At 45.9% G+C, this 27,032-nt stretch overlaps 1 protein-coding gene across 1 annotated transcript in view; it reads left to right on the top strand.

Moving 5' to 3' along the window:
* ABLIM1 (actin binding LIM protein 1) overlaps nt 1-27,032 on the top strand; it is a 415,530-nt gene that overhangs the window by 383,005 nt on the left and 5,493 nt on the right. The window contains exons 18-21 of the mRNA XM_082267949.1: nt 15,459-15,519; nt 15,634-15,731; nt 23,946-24,020; nt 25,200-25,280. Coding sequence (XP_082124075.1) covers nt 15,459-15,519; nt 15,634-15,731; nt 23,946-24,020; nt 25,200-25,280 — 315 coding nt within the window. The remainder of the gene's footprint in view (nt 1-15,458; nt 15,520-15,633; nt 15,732-23,945; nt 24,021-25,199; nt 25,281-27,032) is intronic.

The raw sequence follows: 27,032 nt of genomic DNA, 5'->3' as shown, positions 1-27,032 counted from the left end.
TCTAGGGCAAGATCTTAAATTACAGAAATATGAGGAGACCGTCAAATAAGGGCCGTGGCCTGGGTCGTGGTGCTGCTGGTAGAGCTCCTGTTGCAAGGAGAGGACATGGTCGATCTGTGCCAGCTACACGCACAAGTGAAACACCTTCCTCAAGTGTGAGTAGGCGACAGAACCTGCATCAGTATTTGGTAGGGCATCAAACGCCCCTAGAAGTGATGAGGCCAGAACAAGTTGAGGCGATAGTAGATTGGTTTGCTGCTGACAGTGCCTCCAGTTCCTTCACATTGTCTCCCACCCAGTCTACTGCAGAAAGGTCAGAGTTGGCACCTGCAGCCAATGTCCAACCGTCTTTCACCTCACCCCCTTGCAAATCAGGCCAGCAGTCTGAGCCCCAAGCCATACAGCAGTCTCTTATTCTTTTTGAGGACTCTGTCAGCAGGGTTTCCCAGGGCCATCCACCTAGCCCTGCCCCAGAAGTGGAAGAGATTGAGTGCAGCGATGCCCAACCACTTATTTCTCAAGATGAGTACATGCAAGGATCATCGCAGCACGTCTCCGATGATGACGAAACGCAGGTGCCAACTGCTGCGGCGTTCAGCATTGTGGAGACCGACAAGGAGGGCAGGGGTGAAGACTGGGTGGAAGATGATGTGGAGGACGATGAGGTCCTCGACCCCACATGGAATGAACGTCATGCAGGTGAACTGAGTAGTTTGGAGGAAGAGGCGGTGGTCGCACAGAGCCACCAGCACAGCAGAAGAGGGAGCAGGGTGCAGAAGCGGAGCGGCCGTGCCCTAGACACTACGCCCGCTACTGCCCAACGCAGCAAGGGAACGAGCGCACCAAAGTCAGCTCAAAGGAGTTCTCTAGCGTGGAAGTTCTTTAGAAAATGTGCTGATGACAGGACACGAGTGGTTTGCACCCTGTGCAATCAGAGCTTGAAGCGAGGCATGAACCTTCTCAACCTGAGCACAACCTGCATGATCAGGCATCTAAGTGCAAAGCACGAGCTGCAGTGGAGTACACACCTTCAAAACCAAGAAACGTCTCTGGCTCATCCTGCTTCCTCTTCTGCTGCAGTCTCGGCCGCTCCAGCCACATCTGTAGTGATACCGGCACCTGCCACCCCGCAAACAGACGATCTGTCAGCAACACCACCACCTGGGTCACCAACAACCATCTCCACAATGTCCCGTGGAAGCGTTCAGCTTTCCATCTCCCAAACACTTGAGAGGAAGAGGAAGTACCCCCCTACCCACCCGCGATCCCTGGCCCTGAATGCCAGCATTTCAAAATTATTGGCCTTTGAAATGCTGTCATTCCGTCTGGTGGAGACGCACAGTTTTAAAAACCTTATGTCGGTGGCTGTCCCACAGTACGTCGTGCCCAGCCGCCACTACTTTTCCAGGCAAGCCATCCCTTCCCTGCACAACCAAGTGGGGGAAAAAATCAGGTGTGCACTGCGCAACGCCATCTGTGCCAAGGTCCACCTAACTACGGATACGTGGACCAGTAAGCACGGTCAGGGGCGTTATATCTCCCTAACGGCACACTGGGTAAATGCAGTGGCGGATGGGCCTGAGGCGGATAGCAATTTGGCGCATGTCCTTCCACCACCGAGGATTGCAGGGCGCTTCAGTTTGCCTCCTGTTCCTAACTCCTCCTACTCCGCTTCCTCATCCTCTACCGCCTCCTCATCCGGACAGCGTAACACCTTCACCACCAACTTCAGCACGGCCAGGGGTAAACGACAGCAGGCAGTTTTACAACTTGCCTGTTTGGGGGACAAACCACACACCGCGCAGGAGTTGTGGAGGAGCATGGAACAGCAGACAAATGAGTGGTTGCTGCCAGCGAGCCTCAAGCCCGGCCTGGTGGTGTGCGATAACGGGCGAAATCTCATAGCAGCTCTGGGCCTAGCCGGTTTGACGCACATCCCTTGCCTGGCGCATGTGCTGAATTTGGTGGTGCAGAGGTTCCTTAAAAACTACCCCGATATGTCAGAGCTGCTGCAGAAAGTGCGGGCCGTTTGTGCGCACTTTCGGCGTTCTCACCCTGCTGCTGCTCGCCTGGCAGCGCTGCAGCGTAACTTCGGCCTTCCCGCTCACCGCCTCATATGTGACGTGCCCACAAGGTGGAACTCCACCTTGCACATGCTGGAAAGACTGTGCGAGCAGCAGCAGGCCATAGTGGAGTTTCAGCTGCAGCACGCACGCGTGAGTCGCTCTGCGGAACAGCACCACTTCACCACCAATAACTGGGCCTCCATGCGAGACCTGTGTGCCTTGTTGCGCTGTTTTGAGTACTCCACCAACATGGCCAGTGGCAATGACGCCGTTCTCAGCTTAACTATCCCACTTCTATGCCTCCTTGAAAAAACAATTCGGGCGATGATGGAAGAGGATGTGGCACAGGATGAGGAGGAGGAGGAGGATGAAGAGGTAACATTTCCAAGGCTTTCAGGGCAGTCATTCGCAAGGGGCTCCGAGGGTGGGTTCCTGCACACGCAAACGCCAGGGACGCAATTGTCCAGCAGGGGCACAGTTCTGGAGGATGAGGAGGAGGAGGAGGAGCTGGAGGAGGAGATGGAACCATGTTCACAGCAGGGTGGCACCCAGGCCAGCTCATGGCCATCACTGGTGCGTGGCTGGGGGGATACAGAGGACACGGACCATACACCTCCCACAGAGGACAGCCTTTCGTTGCCTCTGGGCAGCCTGGCACACATGAGCGATTACATGCTGCAGTGTCTCCACAACGACCGCCGAGTTGCCCACATTCTAACTTGTGCTGATTACTGGGTGGCCACGCTGCTGGATCCCCGTTACAAGGACAACGTACCGTCCTTAATTCACTCACTGGAGCGCGATCGCAAGATGCGCGAGTACAAGCGCACGCTGGTAGACGCCATGCTGCTGGCATTCCCATCTGACAGCGGGGCCACAGTGGAAGCACAAGGCAGAGGAGGAGGAGGAGGAGGTCGCCAACGCAACCAGGGCACCGCCAGCACCTCAGAAGGCAGGGTTAGCATGGCCGAAATGTGGAAAAGCTTTGTCAGCACGCCACAACAAACAGCAGCACCAGCAGCTCAGATGGAACGTCTTAGCAGGAGGCAGCATTTTACCAACATGGTGGAGCAGTATGTGTGCACACGCCTACATGTAGTGAATGACGGGTCTGCCCCCTTCAACTTCTGGGTCTCCAAATTGGGCACATGGCCTGAGCTTGCCCTTTACGCCTTGGAGGTGCTGGCGTGCCCGGCAGCCAGTGTATTATCTGAACGGGTATTTAGCACGGCTGGGGGCGTTATAACAGACAAGCGCAGCCGCCTGTCCAGAGACAATGTGGACAAGCTCACGTTCATTAAAATGAACCAGGCATGGATCCCACGGGACTTTTCCGTACCTTATGCAGAATAGCAATGGATACCGACCTTACCCACCCATTGTTCCATTTTTGCTCTTTCTCACTCTTTTGGGGTGTACCCTCATTTAAAATTTGTGAAAAGAAGCAGTGTTGGCTACCTCGTCCTCCTCCTCAGGGCCAGATTAATGTAGGGGCTATTGGAGCTGCAGCTCCAGGCCCCTACCTTTTATATAGGCCCCGGGTTGGCCATATTCACTGTTACCGCTCTTCTGTCACTTGTAAACACAGAAGTCTGGCTTCTATGCTCGCTTCCCCAGGCAGCACCCTCAGAACCTCCCCACACAGCGTGAAGGCCGGACAAGGAGGGACAGTTGGCGATGCATGGATGTGTTTATGGGCTTCAGAGACAGCATCCCATGTTGAATTAGGCATGCATGGCTGCACCCTTCCTCCTCTGGGTGCATGGCAAGGCACGGCCCTTAAGGCCCTTCAAAATCCTCAGCACCAAGCCCATGATGCTGTTAATCCGGCCCTGGTCCTCCTCCACCGCCGCTTCCACCTACACCGCCCATAGGTGTGCGCAGCCTATTGCATTAAGGTGTGCACCCCAAAGTTGAAATACACATGCATGTGTTTGCCAGCAGGGAGAGTAATGTATCGGGGCCATGTACCTGTAGGCAAGGAGAAATAGAGCAGAGCAGGTCCCAGGGAGATCTTTCCCATCTCCTCACTGGCAATGCTATGTGCCCTAGGTGATTAGGGTGTGCCCAGGCACACCCAGCACACCCTGTGCGCACGCCTATGTCACCGCCACATCCACCACCACCTCAACCTCCCTCCTACTCCATATGGGCCTCGTCCTTCAGAGATGAAGAAGAACATTGTTTTATTTTTCTGTTTTTTTTTGTTGTTTTAAGTTATTTCCCTATCCACATTTGTTTGCAGAGCACTTGCCATGCTCTTAATTACGTTTTGCTGCCATTTGCAGCACTCTAGCCCTTTCCTTTGGTGTTTTAGAGCCATTTTAGTGCCTTAAAGTTCGGGTCCCCATTGACTTCAATGGGGTTCGGTGTCCGGGAAAAGTTCGGTAAAAGTCCGGGACACGGACCCGGACTTTTTTTTAAAGTTCGGCCGAACCCGTCGAACACGGACATCTAGGTGTCCGCTCAACCCTATTCAGTACTGGTCTCTGTATGCTGACTGCAATGTACAATTCAGACCACAGACAGGCTGAATGCTTCTGAGCAGGAGGCAGCGGGACAGGCTTCAGATCATGTGATTGCTGTGAGAGCCAATCATAGCACACAAGATCAGTGGCACCACTAGAGTTGGTATTACCCGGTGCAGTAAAACATGGTGTCACCCCGCTCCACCAACTATAGTCCCCCCCTCTGTACAGACCCCCGTCCCTCAGTACAGACCCCACTCCGTCAGTATAGACCCCCCTCCCTCAGTACAGAACCCACTCCGTCAGTATAGACCCCCCTCCCTCAGTACAGAACCCACTCCGTCAGTATAGACCCCCCTCCCTCAGTACAGAACCCACTCCGTCAGTATAGACCCCCCTCCCTCAGTACAGACCCCACTCCGTCAGTATAGACCCCCCTCCCTCAGTACAGACCCCACTCCGTCAGTATAGACCCCCCTCCCTCAGTACAGAACCCACTCCGTCAGTATAGACCCCCCTCCCTCAGTACAGACCCCACTCCGTCAGTATAGACCCCCCTCCCTCAGTACAGAACCCACTCCGTCAGTATAGACCCCCCTCCCTCAGTACAGACCCCACTCCGTCAGTATAGACCCCCCTCCCTCAGTACAGACTCCCTCCACACTAATTATAGACCCCCCTCCCTCAGTACCCCTCAGTACAGACCCCCCCCTCTCCAGTAAGTTTAGACCCCCCCCTCTCCAGTAAAGTATAGACCCTCCCTCCCTCAGTACAGATCCCCCCTCTCCAGTAAGTATAGACCCTCCCTCCCTCAGTACAGGCCCCTCCCTCAATAGTAAGTATAGACCCTCCCTCCCTAAAGATCCCCCCTTCATAGTCTATCCTCATTACAGACCCCCTCTCCCTATGTACAGACCCCCTCTCCATTAAGTATAGGCCACCTTCTGTCAGTACAGACCCCCCCTCCACCAATTATAGTCCTCCCTCAGTAACAACCCCCCCCCCCACTAAGTATAGACCCCCTCTCTGTCAGTGCAGACCCCCCTCCACCAAGTATAGTCCCATCTCAGTACAGACTCTCTTCCCTCAGTGCAGACCCCCTCCTCCTCTAAGAACAGACCCCCCCTCCACTAAGTACAGTTTCCCCTTAGTACAGGCCCCCTCTCCACTAGGCACCCCTCCCCCTCTGTATAGACCCCCTCCGTTAGTACAGACCCTCTCCCTCAGTATAGACCCCCTACCTCAGTACAGACCCCCTCCCGCCGTATAGTCCCCTCTCAGTACATATCCCCTCCATCAGTATAGCCCCCCCCCCTCAGTATAGACCCCCTCTACCAGTATAGACCCCCCTCCCTCAGTACAAACCCCTTCCATCAGTATAGACACAACTCCCCTCAGTACAGCCCTGCCTCCGGGACCCAGGACCCTCGCCTAGAGGGCGCCCTTGGGATGGTGTCAGCCCTCTGTGGCTGTCACCCGGGTGCTGGCCTCACCCCCATAGCAACGCCACTGCACAAAATGCATAAGCCACACCACCTACCAGGCATTATAACATACCTAAAGGAGTGACAGGAAGGGGTTAAATGACTGGGATCATTATACAAGGGGCAGAAGAGGAAGTGTTTCTCAGTGTTTACATATCGATACAATGTAGCTAATTAGCAGTGATTAGACAGGCATGGGATCTGCATTGACTTTTATGTAATATTTATACTAACAAGCTATAACTTTCCTATGAGGACAGCCAGACCTTCCTGTGAAATGTCAACTCACAGTGTGCTCCGGTCAATGTTCCGTGTGACCCATTTCTTCACCGCCTCCATAAACCGCTATTTTTACCATGGATGGGGTAGACATGACTTTAGAGAAAGCAAAAAGGCTTTATTATATACAGTATCTCACAAAAGTGAGTACACCCCTCACATTTTTGTAAATATTTTATTATATCTTTTCATGTGACAACACTGAAGAAATGACACTTTGCTACAATATAAAGTAGTGAGTGTACAGCTTGTATAACAGTGTAAATTTGCTGTCCCCTCAAAATAACTCGACACACAGCCATTAATGTCTAAACTGCTGGCAACAAAAGTGAGTACACCCCCTAAGTGAAAATATCCAAATTGTGCCCAATTAGCCATTTTCCCTCCCCGGTGTCATGTGGTTCGTTAGTGTTGCAAGGTCTGAGGTGTGAATGGGGAGCAGGTGTGTTAAATTTGGTGTTATCGCTCTCACTCTCTCATACTGGTCACTGGAAGTTCAACATGGCACCTCATGGCAAAGAACTCTCGAGGATCTGAAAAAAAGAATTGTTGCTCTACATAACCACTAGCCGACCGCTCGCATTGCTTCTACTGCAGCAGAGCGACTCGGCTTGGTTCAGCGACGTAGACCTACGTCACTGGATTCCTCCTTCTCTCTGCGGCGCGCGTGCGCCACCGGAGGCTCACTCCCGCTGTATTCAGACACAGCGGGAGTCGGGCCAGGGGAGGAGATGCTGTGATCACCACCGCTCTTCCCCGATCGTCAGGGATCGAGTGAGGAAATCTGCCCGCTTGTGTTAACAAAGAGGGCAGATCTCCTCTGTGACAGGCAGGGACAGATCACAGGATTCAGCATAGCTGAACCTGCGATCTCTGTCTGTGTCACACAACCCCCTCCCCCCACACACGTCAGCATGAGGCACACATTTAACCCCTTGATCACCAACAGTGTTAACCCCTTGACTGCCAGTGTCATTATTACAGCAACAGTGCATATTTTTAGCACTGATTACTGTAGTAATGTCACTGGTCCCCCCAAAAGTGTCAAAAATGTCAGTCAGGGGTCCGATCTGTCCGCCACAATGTCGCAGTCCCGCAAAAAAAAAAAAAAAAATTGCAGATCGCCACCATTACTAGTAAAAAAAAAATAAACAATAAAAATTACAAATCTTTCCCGTAGTTAGTAAACGTGATAACTTTTGCGCAAACCAATCAAAATACGCTTATTGTGATTTTTTTTTTTACCAAAAATATGTAGCAGAAAACAAATTTGCCTAAAATATTAAAAATATTTGATTTGTAAATTTTTTGGGGAGAATGTTATATATCATATCGTTTATAAATCAGAATGTGAAAAATATTGTTGTTTTTTTTTTTTCAAAATTGTCGCTCTTTTTTTCAAAAATTAAAAACCGCACAGGTGATCAAATACCACCGAAAGAAAGCTCTATTTGTGGGGGGAAAAAAGGCCATTAATTTAATTTGGGTACAGAATTGCACGACCGCGCAATTGTCCCATATAGTAACGCAGTGACGATTCGCAAAATATGGCCTGGTCAGGAAGGGGGTAAAATCTTCCGGTCTTAAAGTGGTTAAAAATACGCTCATTGAGAATTTTTTTGTCAAAGACATGTAGCTAAATACATTTTGCCCTAAATATATGACAAAAATTGAATATATTGGATATGTTTTTAACTGTCAAAGTAAAAAATGTAAATTTTTTTGCAAAATTTTTGCGCTTTTTTATTAATATCGCAAAAAATGAAAAGCGCAGAGGTGATCAAATACCACCAAAAGAAAGCTCTGTTTGTGGGAAAAAATGGACATAAATTTCGTTTGGGTACAGGGTTGCATGACCGCGCAATTGTCAGTTATATTCGCGCAGTGCCAAGTTGAAAAAAGTGGCCTGGACGTTAAGCAGGAAAATCCTCCGGGGCTAAAGTGGATAAAGATGGCCTAGGCCAGGGGTCTTCAAACTATGGCCCTCCAGTTGTTCAGGAACTACAATTCCCATCATGCCGAGTCATGTCTGTGAATGTCGGAGTTTCACAATGCCTCATGGGATGTGTAGTTCCACAACAGCTGGAGGGCCGTAGTTTGAGGATCCCTGGCCTAGGCTATAAGAAGATTGCCAAGACCCTGAAACTCTGTGTGTGAATGAACTACAAGACCCAACATCCTTTGCGGCTGTCATCTTGTAGCTCTCAATGAACTACCAAGGTGCTGGTTAGCGCCGTGGCAGTTCATTGATTCTTCTTGTCAGTGTATCTGCTTGCCCATACCATACAGTATACGTGTCCGTTCCAATTATTTTATGTCGCACAATATAAGTAAAACCATTTATGATTCACAAAATCTTAGTTAAAAAAATACACCAGTTAATTTTAGTGACTGTCCAGCAAAAGTCGGCCCAAAGCTGGATTCAACAACAATAGCATTGCCCAAATAAATCCTTCGTATTTTTATTGGATTCTGCCGTGTGCAAAATTTTGCTGGACTTTCACATTTTGAACCTTGCCTACAGAAACTGTTGTCTGTGCAGCAATACGTCTCAATACCTGAACTTGAGACTGGGTGGAACGCAGTGGATTTCTATTGTCAAAGTTAATTTTAAGGCACATAAACGCAATATATTAGCAAATTTATTTGTAAAATATAAAATATAAGGTTGTGCTGAGTAAATACCCAACAGGTAAAGCCTTAAAATTGCGCACGCTTGTGAAACAGCATCAAAGCCCAGTACCCTATATTTTCTATAAGCGACACTTTTAGTGATAATAATCTTCTACAGGTCATCGGTTTAGAGTTAACCATGAATAATGGGCCTGGAACTATGGCACTCACTCTTATGTTATACTCATATGTTATGTGTAGTGCAATCAGCATTTTTGTGTGTAGGTGCCTCCAACCCTTTGGGTGCATTTATGTTTGAACGTGGGTGGGGAGCTTAAAAATGTTGATGATCATGCACACTGCTGCTGTTAAACTCACGTTTTTGTGAGTTTGGGCGTTTTTTTAACTGCCCTTAACCACTTGACCTCCGGAAGGTTCCCCCCCCCCCCTTCCTGACCAGGCCATTTTTTGCGATACAGCACTGTGTTACTTTAACTGACAAATGCGCGGTCGTGCTACACTGTACCAAAATAAAACGTATGTCCTCCCCCCCCAATAGAGCTTTCTTTTGGTGGTGTTTGATCACTTTTGCGGTTTTTATTTTTTGCGCTAGAAACAGAAAAATATTTTTACTTTCTGCTATAAAACACACCCAATAAAAAAATGTAAAAAATCGAATTTATTCATAAATGTAGGCCAATATGTATTCTGCTGCATATTTATGGTAAAAATAAATCCCAGTAAGTGTATATTGATTGGTTTGCCCAAAAGTTGGTGTCTATAAACCATGGGATAGATTTATTCATTTTATTTTTTACTAGTAATGGTAGCGACTGCGGCAAACATATCAGACACCGAACTGACACTTTTTTTGGGGACTATTGACATTATTACAGTGATTAGTGCTAAAAAAATGCACTGCCACTGTACTAATGACACTGACAGGGAAGGGGGTTAACATCAGGGGCGATCAAAGGTTTAAATGTGTGCCTAGGGGGTGGTTGCTAACTGTGGGGGAGGTGCTTTTACTGCTTGCAGACATGGATCATTGTTCCTGCTTCACAGGAACACGGGATCCATGTCTTCTGTACTCTCAGAATGACTTGTTTACATAGGCAGACTGTCATTCTGCCAGATTACTGAACGATTGGCAGGTCCCAGCGGACATTGGGTATATATACGTGATTGTGCGCACAGCGGCAGCCCTGTAGCAGTAAATCTGCTATAGGGTGGTGTGGAACTGGTTAATCTCCCCTCTGTTATCCTATGTGTCCATCCACATATACAGAGCATCTGGAAAGTATTCACAGCGCTTCACTTTTTTCACAATTTGTTATGTTACAGCCTTATTCCAAAATAGATTAAATTTATTATTTTCCTCATATTTCTTCAAACAATCCCCCATAATGACAATGTGAAAGAAGGCTGTTTGAAATCTTTGCAAATGTATTAAAAATAAAAAACAAAGAAATCCCATGTATCGCAGCCTTTGCTCAATACTTTGTTGAAGCACCTTTGGCACCAATTACAAGCTCAAGACTTTTTGGGTATGATACTACAAGCTTGGCACACCTATATTTGGACAGTTTCTCCCATTCTTCTTTGCAGGACCTCTCAAGCTCCATCGGGTTGGATGGGGAGGGTCAGTGCACAGCCGTTTTCAGATCTCTCCAGAGATGTTCACTCGGGTTCAAGTCTGGGCTCTGGCTGGGCCACCCAAGGACATTCACAGAGTTGTCCGGTAGAGTTATTTTGGCTGTGTGCTTAGGGTCGTTGTCCTGTTGGAAGATGAACCTTCGCCCCAGTCTGAGGTCCAGAGGGCTCTTAAGCAGGTTTTCATCAAGGATGTCTCTGTACATTGCTGCATTCATCTTTACTTTGTTCCTGACTAGTCTCCCAGTTCCTGCCGCTAAAAAAACATCCCCCTAACATGATGCTGCCCTCCACCATGCTTCACTGTAGGGATAGTGTTGACCAGGTGATGAGTGGTGCCTGGTTTCCTCCAGAGATGACACTTGCCATTCAGGCCAAAAAGTTCTTTGCTTCATCAGAGCAGAGAATTTTGTTTATCATGGTCTGAGGGTCCTTCAGGTGCCTTTTGGCAAACTCCAGGCGGACTGTCATGTGCCTTTTTCTGAGGAGTGGCTTCTGTCTGGCCACTTCACCATACAGGCCTGATTGATGGGTACTGCAGAGATGGTTGTTCTTCTGGAAGGCTCTCTCTCCACAGAGAAATGCTGAAGCTCTGTCAGAGTGACAATCAGGTTCTTGGTTACCTCCCTGACTAAGGCCCTTCTCCCCGATCGCTCAGTTTGGCCGGGCGGCCCGCTCTAGGAAGAGTCCCTGGTGGTTCCAAACTTCTTCTATTTACAGATGATGGAGGACACTGTGCTCATTGGGACCTTCAATGCTGCAGACATTTTTTCTGTACCCTTCCCCAGATCTGTGGCTCTATACAATCCCATCTCGGAGGTCGACAGGCAATTCCTTGGATTTAATGGCTGGGTTTGTGCTCTGATATGCACTGTTACCTGTAGGACCTTATTTAGACAGGTGTGCGCCTTTCCAAATCATGTCCAATCAACTGAATTGACCACAGGTGGACTCCAATCAGTGGAAACAGGATGCATCTGAGCTTAATTTTGAGTGTCATGGCAAAGGCTGTGAATATTTATGTACAAGGGATTTTTTTTATTTTTTAAAATGTCCAAGTATCTCAAACAAACTTCTTTCACGTTGTCATTATGGGGTATTTTTTGTATAATTTTGAAGAAAATAATGAATTTTATTCCATTTTGGAATAAGGCTGTAACATAACAAAATGTGAAAAAAAAGTGAAGCACTGTGAATACTTTCCGGATGCTCTGTAGATGTTTTTAGCAGTTTATCAGCAGGGCAGTTTATGGGCTGTTGTCTGAACACCCTAAAATTGTGTTCAAGAGCAGTTCTGAACGTGGAACGCTGAAAAACGCTCATAAACGCGCATTAACTCTAGGTACATTTAGCACTTCAGCGTTTATTTCAATGGCCAGAATAAATTAAAATTCTGGCCAATGAAATAAATAAACTCCTGAACTCCAAACTCTGTTAACCGGTTGCCGACTGCGCACAGTATATTTACTGCGGCAGTCGGCCCCGGCCAGGCAGAGTGACGTAGGTCTACGTCGCTCGCCTGTCACTCTTTCTAGAGCCAATAGCGGGCGGGCGCGCGCCCGCTGAGGCGTGCGCCCGCCTCGGCTCATTCACGGAGGAGTGCGGGGGTGTGACTAGCGGACCCGATGTCCGCCGGTTACACTACGATCGCCGGTACAGCGGGAGAAAGACAGAGCGGCTTATGTAAACAAGCCGCCTGTCAGTTCTCCCTGTGTAAAAGTGAAGATCAGACAGTTCTACTATGTAGAACCGTTGATCTTTGTTTTTACACTAGTAGACCTGTCCCTGCACAGTTAGAATCACGCCCCTAGGACACACTTAACCCCTCCCTGTCCAATACTGTTAACCCCTTCCCTGCCAGTGTCATTTTTGAAGTAACAGTGCATATATATAGCATTGATTACTGCAGTAATGTCACTGGTACCCCCAAAAGTGTCAAAAATGTCAGTCAAGGGTCCGATCTGTCCGCCGCAATGTCGCAGTACCGCAAAAAAAAAATCGCAGATCGCCGCCATTACTCGTTAAAAAAAAAAACACCAAAAATGACAAAAATCTTTCCCTTTGTTAGTAAACGCGATAACTTTTGCGCAAACCAATCAAAATACGCTTTTTGCGATTTTTTTTTTTTACCAAACATATGTAGCGTAAAACAAATTGGCCGAAAATGTTAAAAAATTTTGATTTTTACATTTTTCTTTTGGGGGAATTTCATATAAAAAAAGTGAAAAATATTGTTGTTTTTGCAAAAATTACGCTCTTTTTTTGTTTATAGCGCGTGATCAAAAAATCGCACAGGTGATCAAATACCACCAAAAGAAAGCTCTGTTTGTGGGAAAAAAAGGACGTGAAATTCGTTTAGGTACAGCATCGCACGACCGCGCAATTGTCCGTTAAAGTCACGCAGTAAAAAATCGCAAAAAACCCCCTGGTCTTTTAGCAGGAAAATCCTCCGGTGGTAAAGTGGTTAAACTCTGATAAACTCACCTAGACTGTGAAAAAATTGCAGCTTAGGTGAGTTTATAACTCTGATTATCTCTTGTTGAGATAAACAAGAAACCAGTGTGCATGAGGCCTAAAGGCCCGTACACACGTACCGATTGTCGGCATACAAACGTCGGTGGACGAAGGATCTGCCGATTGTACGCGTGTTAGTATGGTGCCTCCGACAGATGTCTGCGCACAATCCGCGGACAAAAGTCTTTCTTGCAAACATGAAAATATTTGTATGCCGACACCAGAACGGACGATTGTTCGCCTGTCAGTACACAATTCGGCCGACAGACCGCAGATTTGCAAGACTGGGCATGCTCAGAAAATAGAAAACACAGGGAAAGTTAACCATTACATGACATCACTTCTGCAGTCGGCGGACAAAATTCTTGTGCTGTCCTTGTGCTGTCTTTGCACTTTTCAGCAGACACCGACATCCCGGGGAGAAAAGAGGAACATTTGTAAGCCGACCATCGGTACGTGTGTACGGGGCTTAAGTGTTTTGGGTGAAACTTTAATTTTTTACAGTTTCTTACATTTTTTTTTCTTTCTTTTGTTATTAGACTTTTTTTTCATTACATAGGGTCCAAAAAGTTACCAGGGTATGTGGAAGCCAATGGGGCAGCTGCAAAGTTGCCAGATCACTTCCATCCCACAGCCAACAGTTGGCTGGTCAGATTTACACACACTGTGTATACAATTCCCCCACCACCTCTAACGTATACAGTAAAAGGGTTAACGTATATCTAAAATTCACCCTAAGAGTCACCCTTATGCCCTGGTGGCCAAAATCACTTGGACTAAAATAAGGGAAGATTCAACATTTTGCATTATCACCTAGCCAGGAATTAAGAAGAAATATTCTAATGGATATGCGGTGACAACAGTCTAAGAGGGAATTCCTCTGACTTTGGAGAGATTTCCCTCACTATTGCAACTAATATACAGGAAGTGAACAGAAATCCCCTAAATGGAAAAAAGATGGCAAAAAATAGAGAACATTCTTCCATACTTGTGCAGTAATTCAAGGTGAAAGCTTTATTTCAGTGCAAGAGCTTCCAGTAATAAAGACCGGTCACTGCTGCTCTTTCTCTTTCTGCAGGGTGACTGGGCTTGTCTCCACCTGTAGTTTTCTGCAGACAGTCTGCCATGGGTGGAGCCTGCTAAGCCCCTCCTACAGCTCTTGGGTTTGCATGTGGTGCACACTAGAGATCGGCCGATTATCGGCAAAGCCGATATATCGAGGGCCGATATGCACTTTCCCCAATATATAGGAATCGGCCACCAAGGTGACCGATATTGCAGATATTTCGGGAAAGTGCTATACCGGAGTGATGCCTGCAGCTAGAGGCATCACCCCGGTACCGGCGTCCATAGCTGATGGTCAGCTGTCTTGTAATGACAACCGATGCGGCTGAGAAGCTGCTCGGCTGTCATTACAAGGAGCAGGAGGGGACGTCCCCCTTCCGTGGCTCGCCTGGGTCTCCCGACCAACCGGGAGACCCGGGCAACCGGCCTGCATGGCCACCGAAGACCCGATCAAAGCCGCATTTGTCTCTGATCGGGTCTCCATGCAAAAACCCGGAAGTGATGTCATGAGTGACATCCCTTCCAAGTACTGTCTGGTGCCAGATTAAAAAAAAATGACAGCATTCAAAACATCCAAACTTGTGCAAGGGATGGGCTTTTAGTCCCCCAGATCCCTCTACAAGAGTACCTGTTAAATTTAAAAAAAAAAAAAAAAATTTAAATGTACAAAAATAATCGGCCAATACCGATATGCATTGACCAAAATATCGGTATCTGTTTCGGCAATGAAAAACCAATATCGGTCGATCACTAGTGCACACAACATGGATTTATATCCTTTGTGGCTATTAGGGAAAAACTTTAAATTAAATATTTATGCAGGACATCAACTCCAAAACCCATGTCGGTTTCTATTTATTATTATTAGTAATTTCGTTATTAATACCTTATTAAAGAGATTAATGTGTAATGTGGCCCTTGTACTGAAACGTTTGGAGACTCCTGCTTTATTTTATGTGAAGTTTTATATTTTCTCACTTGTTGTAACCCTGATGCTGAGGATGTCTGGGTTTCCCATTATCAAATAAAATACCATTTGGACCTTTTGAACATTGGAGTGGTACCCTTACTGCATCCTAGATACAATACAGAATATATGGGAGCTATAGGAGCAGTAAAAACCAGCCAGAGGTTTCTGTATCCAGTTAACTATTTTCCACTCCACCCAAAACTACAAAAAGAAATGTTTGGCTTTAGCTATACAGTACTTTGTTTATTATTCATAGTAAATTTACTTTATTTTAAAATAAAATGAAAATTTTTATGCAAACTTCCTGTCTGTAATAAATCAGTGACTTTTTCCTCTTTTGCTGCAGCCGGTGTCCACGGATTTTGCGCAGTATGACAGTTACGGGGACATAAGCAGTGGCGTTCGAGGTAAGCAGCAGCACTATATAAAAACACTTAAAAGTAGTATACAGTGTTAAAAAAAATAAATAAAGAAATCTATAATGAGAGCTAATGACTATATTTTCTGTTTCCCTCCTACAGATTTTCAGGTAGGTGCCCCCTTGCCCCTAAGATGTTTTACTGAAAGGGGGCAGTATGGTGATATTTGCCTAACCTCTGCTCCAGTCTGCCCCCATGTGGTGTGTATGAGATTTACACTGGTGAATGTACTTTAGTAGGGTAGGAATGATACATGTCTGTCTGTCTGTCCCCAGAAATGGTCTGTCTGTCCCCATTTGTCTTTTTGTTACAAAATGCCACAACTTTAAATTAAACACTTCATGTAAATATATATAAACACTTGATGTGTATTATATATATATATTTATATATATTAATGTGTGTATGTATATATTTTTATTATTCATCATATTTTTATGTTTGACACACCAGGGACATTCATGGATACAGCAGCTGAAATGCATAGAAATGAATGACACTGTATCAGCTACTTGTCCTCAAAAACTTTTTACATTATGTGTTTGTGTTACTGCATGGTCACTGTTTTCAGTCTGACAGTCTAGTAAGTTTTATTTCTTAATCTGTCACATGTAAATCAAGATTACAGAACTTGCGATAATGCAGAATTCACTTTTATTTGTTTTTTTACATCCATTTTTTGAGTAGTCAGCAGTGAAAAATTAGTGGTTTCAATCAAAATATACAGTGGGTACGGAAAGTATTCAGACCCCCTTAAATTTTTCACTCTTTGTTATATTGCAGCCATTTGCTAAAATCATTTAAGTTCATTCTTCTTCCTCATGAATGTACACATAGCACCCCATACTGACAGAAAAACACAGAATTGTTGACATTGTTGCAGATTTATTAAAAAAGAAAAACTGAAATATCACATGGTCCTAAGTATTCAGACCCTTTGCTGTGACACTCATATATTTAACTCAGGTGCTTTCCATTTCTTCTGATCATCCTTGAGATGGTTCTACACCTTCATTTGAGTCCAGCTGTGTTTGATTATACTGATTGGACTTGATTAGGAAAGCCACACACCTGTCTATATAAGACCTTCCAGATCACAATGCATGTCAGAGCAAATGAGAATCATGAGGTCAAAGGAACTGCCTGAAGAGCTCAGAGACAGAATTGTGGCAAGGCACAGATCTGGCCAAGGTTACAAAAAGATTTCTGCTGCACTTAAGGTTCCTAAGAGCACAGTGGCCTCCATAATCCTCAAATGGAAGACGTTTGGGACGACCAGAACCCTTCCTAGAGCTGGCCGTCCGGCCAAACTGAGCTATCGGGGGAGAAGAGCCTTGGTGAGAGAGGTAAAGAAGAACCCAAAGATCACTGTGGCTGAGCTCCAGAGATGCAGTCAAGAGATGGGAGAAAGTTGTAGAAAGTCAACCATCACTGCAGCCCTCCACCAGTCGGGGCTTTATGGCAGAGTGGCCCAACGGAAGCCTCTCCTCAGTGTAAGACACATGAAAGCCCGCATGGAGTTTGCTAAAAAAACACCTGAAGGACTCCAAGATGGTGAGAAATAAGATTCTCTGGTCTGATGAGACCAAAATAGAACTTTTTGGCCTTAATTCTAAGCGGTATGTGTGGAGAAAACCAGGCACTGCTCATCACCTGTCCAATACAGTCCCAACAGTGAAGCATGGTGGTGGCAGCATCATGCTGTGGGGGTGTTTTTCAGCTGCAGGGACAGGACAACTGGTTGCAATCGAGGGAAAGATGAATGCGGCCAAGTACAGGGATATCCTGGACAAAAACCTTCTCCAGAGTGCTCTGGACCTCAGACTGGGCCGAAGGTTTACCTTCCAACAAGACAATGACCCTAAGCACACAGCTAAAATAACGAAGGAGTGGCTTCACAACAACTCCGTGACTGTTCTTGAATGGCCCAGCCAGAGCCCTGACTTAAACCCAATTGAGCATCTCTGGAGAGACCTAAAAATGGCTGTCCACCAACGTTTACCATCCAACCTGACAGAACTGGAGAGGATCTGCAAGGAGGAATGGCAGAGGATCCCCAAATCCAGGTGTGAAAGACTTGTTGCATTTTTCCCAAAAAGACTCCTGGCTGTATTAGATCAAAAGGGGGCTTCTACTAAATACTGAGCAAAGGGTCTGAATACTTAGGACCATGTGATATTTCAGTTTTTCTTTTTTAATAAATCTGCAACAATGTCAACAATTCTGTGTTTTTCTGTCAGTATGGGGTGCTATGTGTACATTCATGAGGAAGAAGAATGAACCTAAATGACTTTAGCAAATGGCTGCAATATAACAAAGAGTGAAAAATTTAAGGGGGTCTGAATACTTTCCGTACCCACTGTACATTTCTACAGCATGCAGCTTGCGTGGAGTCAGCAGCCCCGGGCATTGCTCTGTGCCTGGACTCTGGAGATAACAATTCTTCAGCTTAGTGCTGCTAATGATACACCTGGCGGAAACATTGGTTTGTATTTAGTGAGCTGCCACGTGTTTTAGCACTGTTTTTTTGGTAAAAGGTTTACTTTAAAAGAATACCTTTTTTAGCTCTGGTTCCCAGGCCAGGTATTCGTTCTAGGGCAGTGAAGCTGAAGCTATTAGGCTTCACTAAATGTGGCCTCATTGCTCCAGAACTAATAGTATGCAGCCTATGATTCAGAGATTCCATCTGATGCTTTCCACATGGGTACTTTGCATTGTTATCTGCTGAATAAAGCTGTGATTATCATTGTGGCTTTCTGCGTGTACAGTATATTATATCCTGTAATCTTTGTACTAATCATCTTATACAGTATCTCACAAAAGTGAGTACACCCTCATATTTTTGTAAATATTTTATTATATCTTTTCATGTGAAAACACTGAAGAAATTACACTTTGCTACAATGTAATTGTAAAAAAAATGTCTGTTCCCTCAAAATAACTCAACACACAGCCATTAATGTCGAAACCACTGGCAACAAAAGTGAGTACACCCCTAAGTGAAAATATCCAAATTGGGCCCAATTAGCCATTTTCCCTCCCTAATGTCATGTGACTCATTAGTCAGGACTCAGGTGTGAATGGGGAGCAGGTGGGTTAAATTTGGTTGCTCTCACTCTCTCATACTGGTCACTGGAAGTTCAGCATGGCACCTCATGGCAAAGAACTCTCTAAAGGATCTGAAAAAAAGAATTGTTGCTCTACATAAAGATGGTCTAGGCTATAAGAAGATTGTCAAGACCCTGAAACTGAGCTGCAGCACGGTGGCCAAGACCATACAGCAGTTTAACAGGACAGATTCCACTCGGAACAGGCCTCAACCAAAGAAGTTGAGTGCACGTGCTCATCGTCAAATCTAGAGGTTGTCTTTGGGAAATAGATGTATGAGTGCTGCCAGCATTGCTGCAGAGGTTGAAGGGGTGGGGGTCAGCCTGTCAGTGCTACGCCGCACTGCATCAAATTGGTCTGCATGGCTGTCGTCCCAGAAGGAAGCCTCTTCTAAAGATGATGCACAAGAAAGCCCGCAAACAGTTTGCTGAAGACAAGCAGACTAAGGACATGGATTACTGGAACCATGTTCTGCGGTCTGATGAGACCAAGATAAAGTTATTTGGTTCAGATGGTGTCAAGCGTGTGTGGTGGCAACCAATTGAGGAGTACAGAGACAAGTGTGTCTTGCCTACAGTCAAGCATGGTGGTGGGAGTGTCATAGTCTGGGGCTGCATGAGTGCTGCCACTACTGGGGAGCTACAGTTCATTGAGGGAACCATGAATGCCAACATGTACTGTGACATACTGAAGCAGAGCATGATCCCCTCCCTGTGGAGACTGGGCCGCAGGGCATTTTTCCAACATAACGACCCAAACACAACTCCAAGATGACCACTGCCTTGCTAAAGAAGCTGAAGGTAAAGTTGATGGACTGGCCAAGCATGTCTCCAAACCTAAACCCTATTGAGCATCTGTGGGGCATCCTCAAATGGAAGATGGAGGAGCGCAAGGTCTATAACATCCACCAGCTCCATGATGTCGTCATGGAGGAGGGGGGAAGAGGACTCCAGTGGCAACCTGTGAAGCTCTGGTGAACTCCATGCCCAAGAGGGTTAAGGCAGTGCTGGAAAATAATGGTGGCCACAAAAATATTGACACTTTGGGCCCAATTTTGACTTTTTCACTTAGGGGTGTACTCACTTTGTTGCCAGCGGTTTAGATATTAATAGCTGTGTGTTGAGTTATTTTGGGTGGACAGCAAATTTTCACTGTTATACAAGCTGTACACTCACTACTTTACATTGTAGCAAAGTGTCATTTCTTCAGTGTTGTCATATGAAAAGTTATAATAAAATATTCACAAAAATGTGAGGGGTGTACTCACTTTTGTGAGATACTGTATGATGTAAAGGTTTAATATAACCTGTTGTGCTCTGCTTCCTTATTGGATAGCACTGTGCTGTTGCGGGGTGCAGCACTGCAATACTGTGATTTGCAGTCGGCTCACCATCTATTGCCTCATTAGTGTACACATTCCAGAGCCAGTTTGAATTGATGTCAGTGAGCTTACCAATATGTCTTTGGATTGTGGGAGAAAATATACAAACTCCATGCAGGTTAGATACAAATCTAGATCTCCAAGCCTGGAAGGCAAAAGTGCCAATTAGTTATCTGCAGTGCTGACAGGTATTGAGTACTGATAGGTCTTATGCTGTGTGATGGCACATTATTAAGTGATATTGTGCAACAGTGCAGTGCCACCCTTGGCTGAGACCAGTGCAGTGTCACCCTTGTTGGATAAGAAATGTAGCGTCATCTCCTTGGATGATCAAAAGTCCAGTGCCATCCTTGGATAGATCGCCAGTTTAGTGCCATCTTAGGGTGATCAGCAATGCCATCCTTGGCTATGCAGCAATGCAGTGCCGTTCTTGGCTGAGACCACTTCAGTGCCATCCTTGGTTGATTAGAAGAGCGGTGCCATCCTTAGCTTGTCAGCAGTGCAGTGTGGTTGGGTAGCAGTGCAGAGCCATCCTTGGCTTGCACTCAAGTGACATTATTGGCTGGACAGCAATGTAGTGCTAGCTTTCACTAGGAGCAGTGCTACTCATCGCTGGGAGCCATGCAGTGCCATCTTTTGTTAGGAGCAGTGCAGTGCCATCCTTGGTTGGTCAGCAGTGCAATGTCATCTGGGGTTGCAATGCCATTTTTTGGCTTTAAAGCACTACAGTACCATCTTTTGCTTGGAGCAGTGCAGTGCCATCCTGGCCTGGTCAGCAGTCCAATGCTATCCTGGCGTAGTAAGCAGTGCAATGCCATCCTACCCTTGTCAGCAGAACAGTGCCATCCTTGACTGGTCAGCAGTGCCATTGTTGGGTGATAAGCAGCGCAGTACCATCTTTTGCTAGGAGCAGTGCAGTACCATCCGTGGCTGGGAGCAATGCATTACAATATTTTGCTAGGAGCAGTGCATTGCCATCCTGGCCTGGTCAGCAGTGCAATGCTATCCTGGCCTAATATGCAGTGCAGTGCCATCCTGGCCTGGTCAGCAGAACAGTGGCATCCTTGACTGGTCAGCAGTACCATTCTTGGGTGGTCAGCAGTGGAGTGCCATCTTATGCTAGTAGCATTGCAGTGCCATCCGTGACTGGGAGCTATGCATTACAATATTTTGCTAGAAGCAGTGCAGTGCTTTCTGAGGCTGGGAGCTACGCATTACAATCTTTTGTTAGGAGCAGTGCCATGCCATCTTTTGCTAGGAGCTATGCATTACAATCTTTTGCTAGGAGCAGTGCAGTGCCATCTTTTGCTAGGAGCTATGCATTACAATCTTTTGCTAGTAGCAGTGCAGTGCCATCTGTGGCTGGGAGGTATGCATTACCATATTTTGCTAGGAGCAGTGCAGCGCCATCCTGGCCTGGCAAGCAGTACAATGACTTTTTTCTCTATGAGCAGTGCAATTCCATTCTTGGCTGGGAGCAATGCAGTGCCATCTTTTACTAGTAACAATGCAGTGCCATCCTTGGCTGGTCAGCGGTACAGTGCCATGATAACACACAGGTGCCTCTTTCATCTTCCGGTTATAATCTTTTTGATGCCACCTGACTGATTCCATACACTGGGAACAGGTAAAGGGAGAGAACATTTCAGCTTTATTGTTCATGTCGCTGAGCCTGGGCCCCTCACTCAAGCCAGGGCCCCAGAGGAAGGCAGCAGGCGTGCTGGTGCAACAATAAAGCATTAGAAAACTGAAAGATGATTGCAAAAGGGGACAGACCATTGACTTGCCCGTGTAGACTGCAGACAGTGTCACAAGACAACAGTGATAAGATTGAATGCTTAAGCAGTAATACTACCCAAAAGAAGAATGATTCCATTTTGGGGTAATGGCTGCAGGTGGACGCATCCAGAGGCTTCTCCATCATTTTGTACCTCTTAGTTTCCAGCTGTCATAACGTAGAGCCCAATGGAGTCTCACTCCACCTGCTGCACATGCTCACAAGTCATATGAAACATTGCAGCAGTTGAGCAGAGCTGGAGTCCCTGAAAGATGTACGAAACCAATGGGTGCTCCACCATGTTAGTCACCACCCCAAAATTGAAATACAGGTCCTTCTCAAAAAATTAGCATATTGTGATAAAGTTCATTATTTTCTGTAATGTACTGATAAACATTAGACTTTCGTATATTTTAGATTCATTACACACAACTGAAGTAGTGCAAGCCTTTTATTGTTTTAATATTGATGATTTTGGCATACAGCTCATGAAAAACCAAAATTCCTATCTCAAAAAATTAGCATATCATGAAAAGGTTCTCTAAACAAGCTATTAACCTAATCATCTGACTCAACTAATTAACTCTAAACACCTGCAAAAGATTCCTGAGGCTTTTAAAAACTCCCAGCCTGGTTCGTTACTCAAAACCGCAATCATGGGTAAGACTGCCGACCTGACTGCAGTCCAGAAGGCCATCATTGACACCCTCAAGCAAGAGGGTAAGACACAGAAAGAAATTTCTGAATGAATAGGCTGTTCCCAGAGTGCTGTATCAAGGCACCTCAGTGGGAAGTCTGTGGGAAGGAAAAAGTGTGGCAGAAAACGCTGCACAACGAGAAGAGGTGACCGGACCCTGAGGAAGATTGTGGAGAAGGACCGATTCCAGACCTTGGGGGACCTGCGGAAGCAGTGGGCTGAGTCTGGAGTAGAAACATCTAGAGCCACCGTGTACAGGCGTGTGCAGGAAAGGGGCTACAGGTGCCGCATTCCCCAGGTCAAGCCACTTTTGAACCAGAAACAGCGGCAGAAGCTCCTGACCTGGGCTACAGAGAAGCAGACTGTTGCTCAGTGGTCCAAAGTACTTTTTTCGGATGAAAGCAAATTTTGCATGTCATTCGGAAATCAAGGTGCCAGAGTCTGGAGGAAGACTGGGGAGAGGGAAATGCCAAAATGCCTGAAGTCCAGTGTCAAGTACCCACAGTCAGTGATGGTCTGGGGTGCCATGTCAGCTGCTGGTGTTGGTCCACTGTGTTTTATCAAGGGCAGGGTCAATGCAGCTAGCTATCAGGAGATTTTGGAGCACTTCATGCTTCCATCTGCTGAAAAGCTTTATGGAGATGAAGATTTCATTTTTCAGCACGACCTGGTACCTGCTCACAGTGCCAAAACCACTGGTAAATGGTTTACTGACCATGGTATTACTGTGCTCAATTGGCCTGCCAACTCTCCTGACCTGAACCCCATAGAGAATCTGTGGGATGTCGTGAAGAGAAAGTTGAGAGACGCAAGACCCAACACTCTGGATGAGCTCAAGGCCGCTATCGAAGCATCCTGTGCCTCCATAACACCTCAGCAGTGCCACAGGCGGATTGCCTCCATGCCACGCCGCATTGAAGCAGTCATTTCTGCAAAAGGATTCACGACCAAGTATTGAGTGCATAACTGAACATAATTATTTGAAGGTTGACTTTTTTTGTATTAAAAATACTTTTTTTTTATTGGTCGGATGAAATATGCTAATAGGAATAGGATAGGAATTTTGGTTTTTCATGAGCTGTATGCCAAAATCATCAATATTAAAACAATAAAAGGCTTGCACTACTTCAGCTGTGTGTAATGAATCTAAAACATATGAAAGTCTAATGTTTATCAGTACATTACAGAAAATAATGAACTTTATCACAATATGCTAATTTTTTGAGAAGGACCTGTATGAATTCCGGGTGGATCTAGTAATTTTTCCTGCTTACCTGCAGTGTGACAGAGCTCCTGCCTTAACCCTTTGCGCTCTGTGGTTAGACCTGTCTGTGCGCTCGTCCTGAATCCACATAGCTGCATGTATACCCTTAGAGCTGGTGTGTAGGAAGCGCAGTGAACCCTCCCTGCTTCTGTGTAACTGGTGCTTCTCTGAATGTTTCTCCACATAGTCACTGCCCGATGGTCACGTTCCCGCCATGAGAATGGATAGGGGTGTCTCTATGCCCAACATGTTGGAACCAAAGGCAAGTTCTCCTTTATACACTACAAGACATGGCGCCGATGCTTACGGGGGAAATGGATGATGCTTGGGGGTGCCTCGGCTTTCACTTCCTCTGATCTGGTGAAAGGGGGCGCCGTCTTTTTTGGGGGTTCTCAGGGTGAAGGTGGCAGAGGGGTCAGGCTAGGAGGATTTATTATTATGAAATGTTCAATTTTTGGGTTACATTATGGGGTATCAGTCCAGTTTTGGATGGACCCGTCAGGTAGGCTGCTGTTGTTGGCCACCTTCTGAAAATGCTAATCGCCCCGCTTAAGTATCTTACCAGTAGCATGTAAATGAGGAGCTCTGGTTTTACCGGCTGTATACCTGTCCCAGCCCTGCAGTTGAAGTCAGATGCAGCCAGACGAAGAGCATTTTCAGAAGTAGGTCAGCAGGCCTACATGACAGGTCTCTTTAATGTTTTTTTTATATGTCTCGTGACAGGTGCCCCCTAATAAGCACATATAGATTGTGGACTGCTGTATATATCATTTTTTGGGTGGACTTATTGTAAAATTCCTTAGGAGGAATACAGGAGCCTGCATTGATCATCTTCTAAAAAATGCAAATTTCCTGGCTGTTTTTCTTACTCTATGGCTTTAATGTTAGACATTCTCATTTGCTTGCTTGTTCCAGGTCAGTGACTTGAAGAATCGTCAACCTAGCAGCCAGATAATTTTTCAGAATGATGCATCAGCAATGTTGGCCTTGGCATTCCTCTAAAGGAAAAGTTTTCTTTAAACAGAGATGTCTGGCAATTCTTTCATACCGAAATAAAGGGCCCCATAGTCAGGCCCCAACTTGTTTTGTGGGGTTCCAAGACCGGTATGACATCATAGTGTGATTAAATTGGTTTGTGGGTCCAGAAGGTTCTCACAATAACAATTGGGCAGTGATAATAGGGCATGGGGTCCCAGGACTGTCATGATTCTCGGGGATTCCTATAGGGAGAGGGCTGCACCCCTAGCAGTATCTGGAATAGTGATGGGACAGTACTCTGTACCCCATTGTTCCATGTTGCCCTCTAGTGGCTGAGATTAACATTGCCACCCCTCCATTACTACCAGCCAAACACATATGACTTGCCCTCCCTCTACAGAAGTGGGAGTTCTGCTCTATCATACAGTCCATGAGTACTGATGATTTGCTTGGTTTATCCCAGATTCACCCCTATGAGATGCTGATGGTAACAAACAGGGCTCGGAACAAGATCCTAAGGGATGTGGACCGGACTAGACTGGAGGTGAGACCAGTGACTCTTCCTTTGAATTTCTCTTTTTTCATTTAGTAAATATTAAGAACCCATTTACTTCTTTGCCGTACTAAGGCATGTTCAATGAGCCACCAATGCACCCTAACATGCTTAAAGTGTTACTAAACCCAGGAGCATGCATTCACTATATCTGGTCTCCCCAGGATCCTGCATTCACTATATCTGGTCTCCCCAGCATCCTGCATTCACTATATCTGGTCTCCCCAGCATCCTGCATTCACTATATCTGGTCTCCCCAGGAGCCTGCATTCACTATATCTGATCTCCCCAGGATCCTGCATTCACTATATCTGGTCTCCCCAGGATCCTGCAGTCACTATATCTGGTCTCCCCAGGAGCCTGCATTCACTATATCTGGTCTCCCCAGGATCCTGCATTCACTATATCTGCTCTCCCCAGGATCCTGCATTTACTATATCTGCTCTCCACAGGAACCTGCAATCACTATATCTGGTCTCCCCAGGATCCTGCAATCACTATATCTGGTCTCCCCAGGAACCTACATTCACTATATTATTATTATTATTAAGGATTTCTATAGCGCCAGCAGTTTACGCAGCGCTTTACAATATTAGAGGGAGACAGTACATATACAATACAATAAAATACAAGAGGATTAAGAGGGCCCTGCTCAGAATAGCTTACAATCTAATGGGGTGGATCTGGTCTCCCACAGTACACAGAACATGGAAATGCAATTGTTTTAGTAAACATAAACCGCTAAATACCTTTTCTCATCAGCATTATATAGCAGTCTTGTGACTTCTATTAGTGTCTGGTTAAAAATTGTAGAAGGAGTTTTCATTCGGCTCTGACTGTCCTATGAGGCTGCAGGACCCCTGACCCTCTGTCTGAACAGTACTGATTGGCCCTGTGCTGATCACATGCATTCTCCCAAGAAAAAAAAAAACTCCCTAGCAATATACACCAAACGGAGAATGTGCAGCTTGTCCCCTAGCCTCTGTTCTATCAGGAGATGGTTTGGGGAGGATCAGAGAAGACAGGATCAAACAGCCTTTTTACACAATGCAGAGGATTAACCCCTTAGGTTCCACAGTGAGTATAACACACATGCTTTAATGCATATACAGACTGATTTTACTGTTGTGGATTTAGTAACACTTTAGGAAAAGCACAAGACCCTTTTTATCCAATGCAATGTATTTGTGGCATGTTACAATGCAGGGGCATAGCCTTAGTGCATTAAAGTGCCGTTCAAAATGAATGACAATGCATGTTATGTGCATTATTGCATATTGGGATAATACACAGGTTAACGCATGTGTTACCCCAATGCGGAAGTTTAAATAAGCCCATAAAGCCCATCTGAATTTTGAGTTTACATGACATGTGCATCAAAAGTAAAAGGTGTGCTAGGCCTTACAGTTGGTTCTTTTTCTAAAGCAGCCACAGCCTGAGTAGAAAAGCCTGTCCCCTGTCAACATTCTGCAGAGAAGGACCCTTGCTCTCTGGGTGGAAGTTCTGACACACCCCTAGCTAATAACTCTCCAATCAACAGAAAGCATGTTTATTCCAGAGCTACTAGTCTGACTCAGCAGGGCATGTGTCAGACCTCTGCAGAGAGACCGTGGCTTCCATACTTTGTAGCGTGCTGCCATTAGACAGCCCTTTCTTTGGTTGTTTTCTAAGCAAAACAAACTGTAGGACTTTGCACACCTTCTGTTTTATGCTCCTCCAAAATATTTAGTGGATTCAAATTGA

This window comes from Pelophylax lessonae (genome assembly GCF_965119305.1).
Source record: "Pelophylax lessonae genome assembly, chromosome: 9".
Classification (NCBI taxonomy): domain Eukaryota; kingdom Metazoa; phylum Chordata; class Amphibia; order Anura; family Ranidae; genus Pelophylax; species Pelophylax lessonae.
This window is presented reverse-complemented; position numbering and strand designations above follow the sequence as displayed.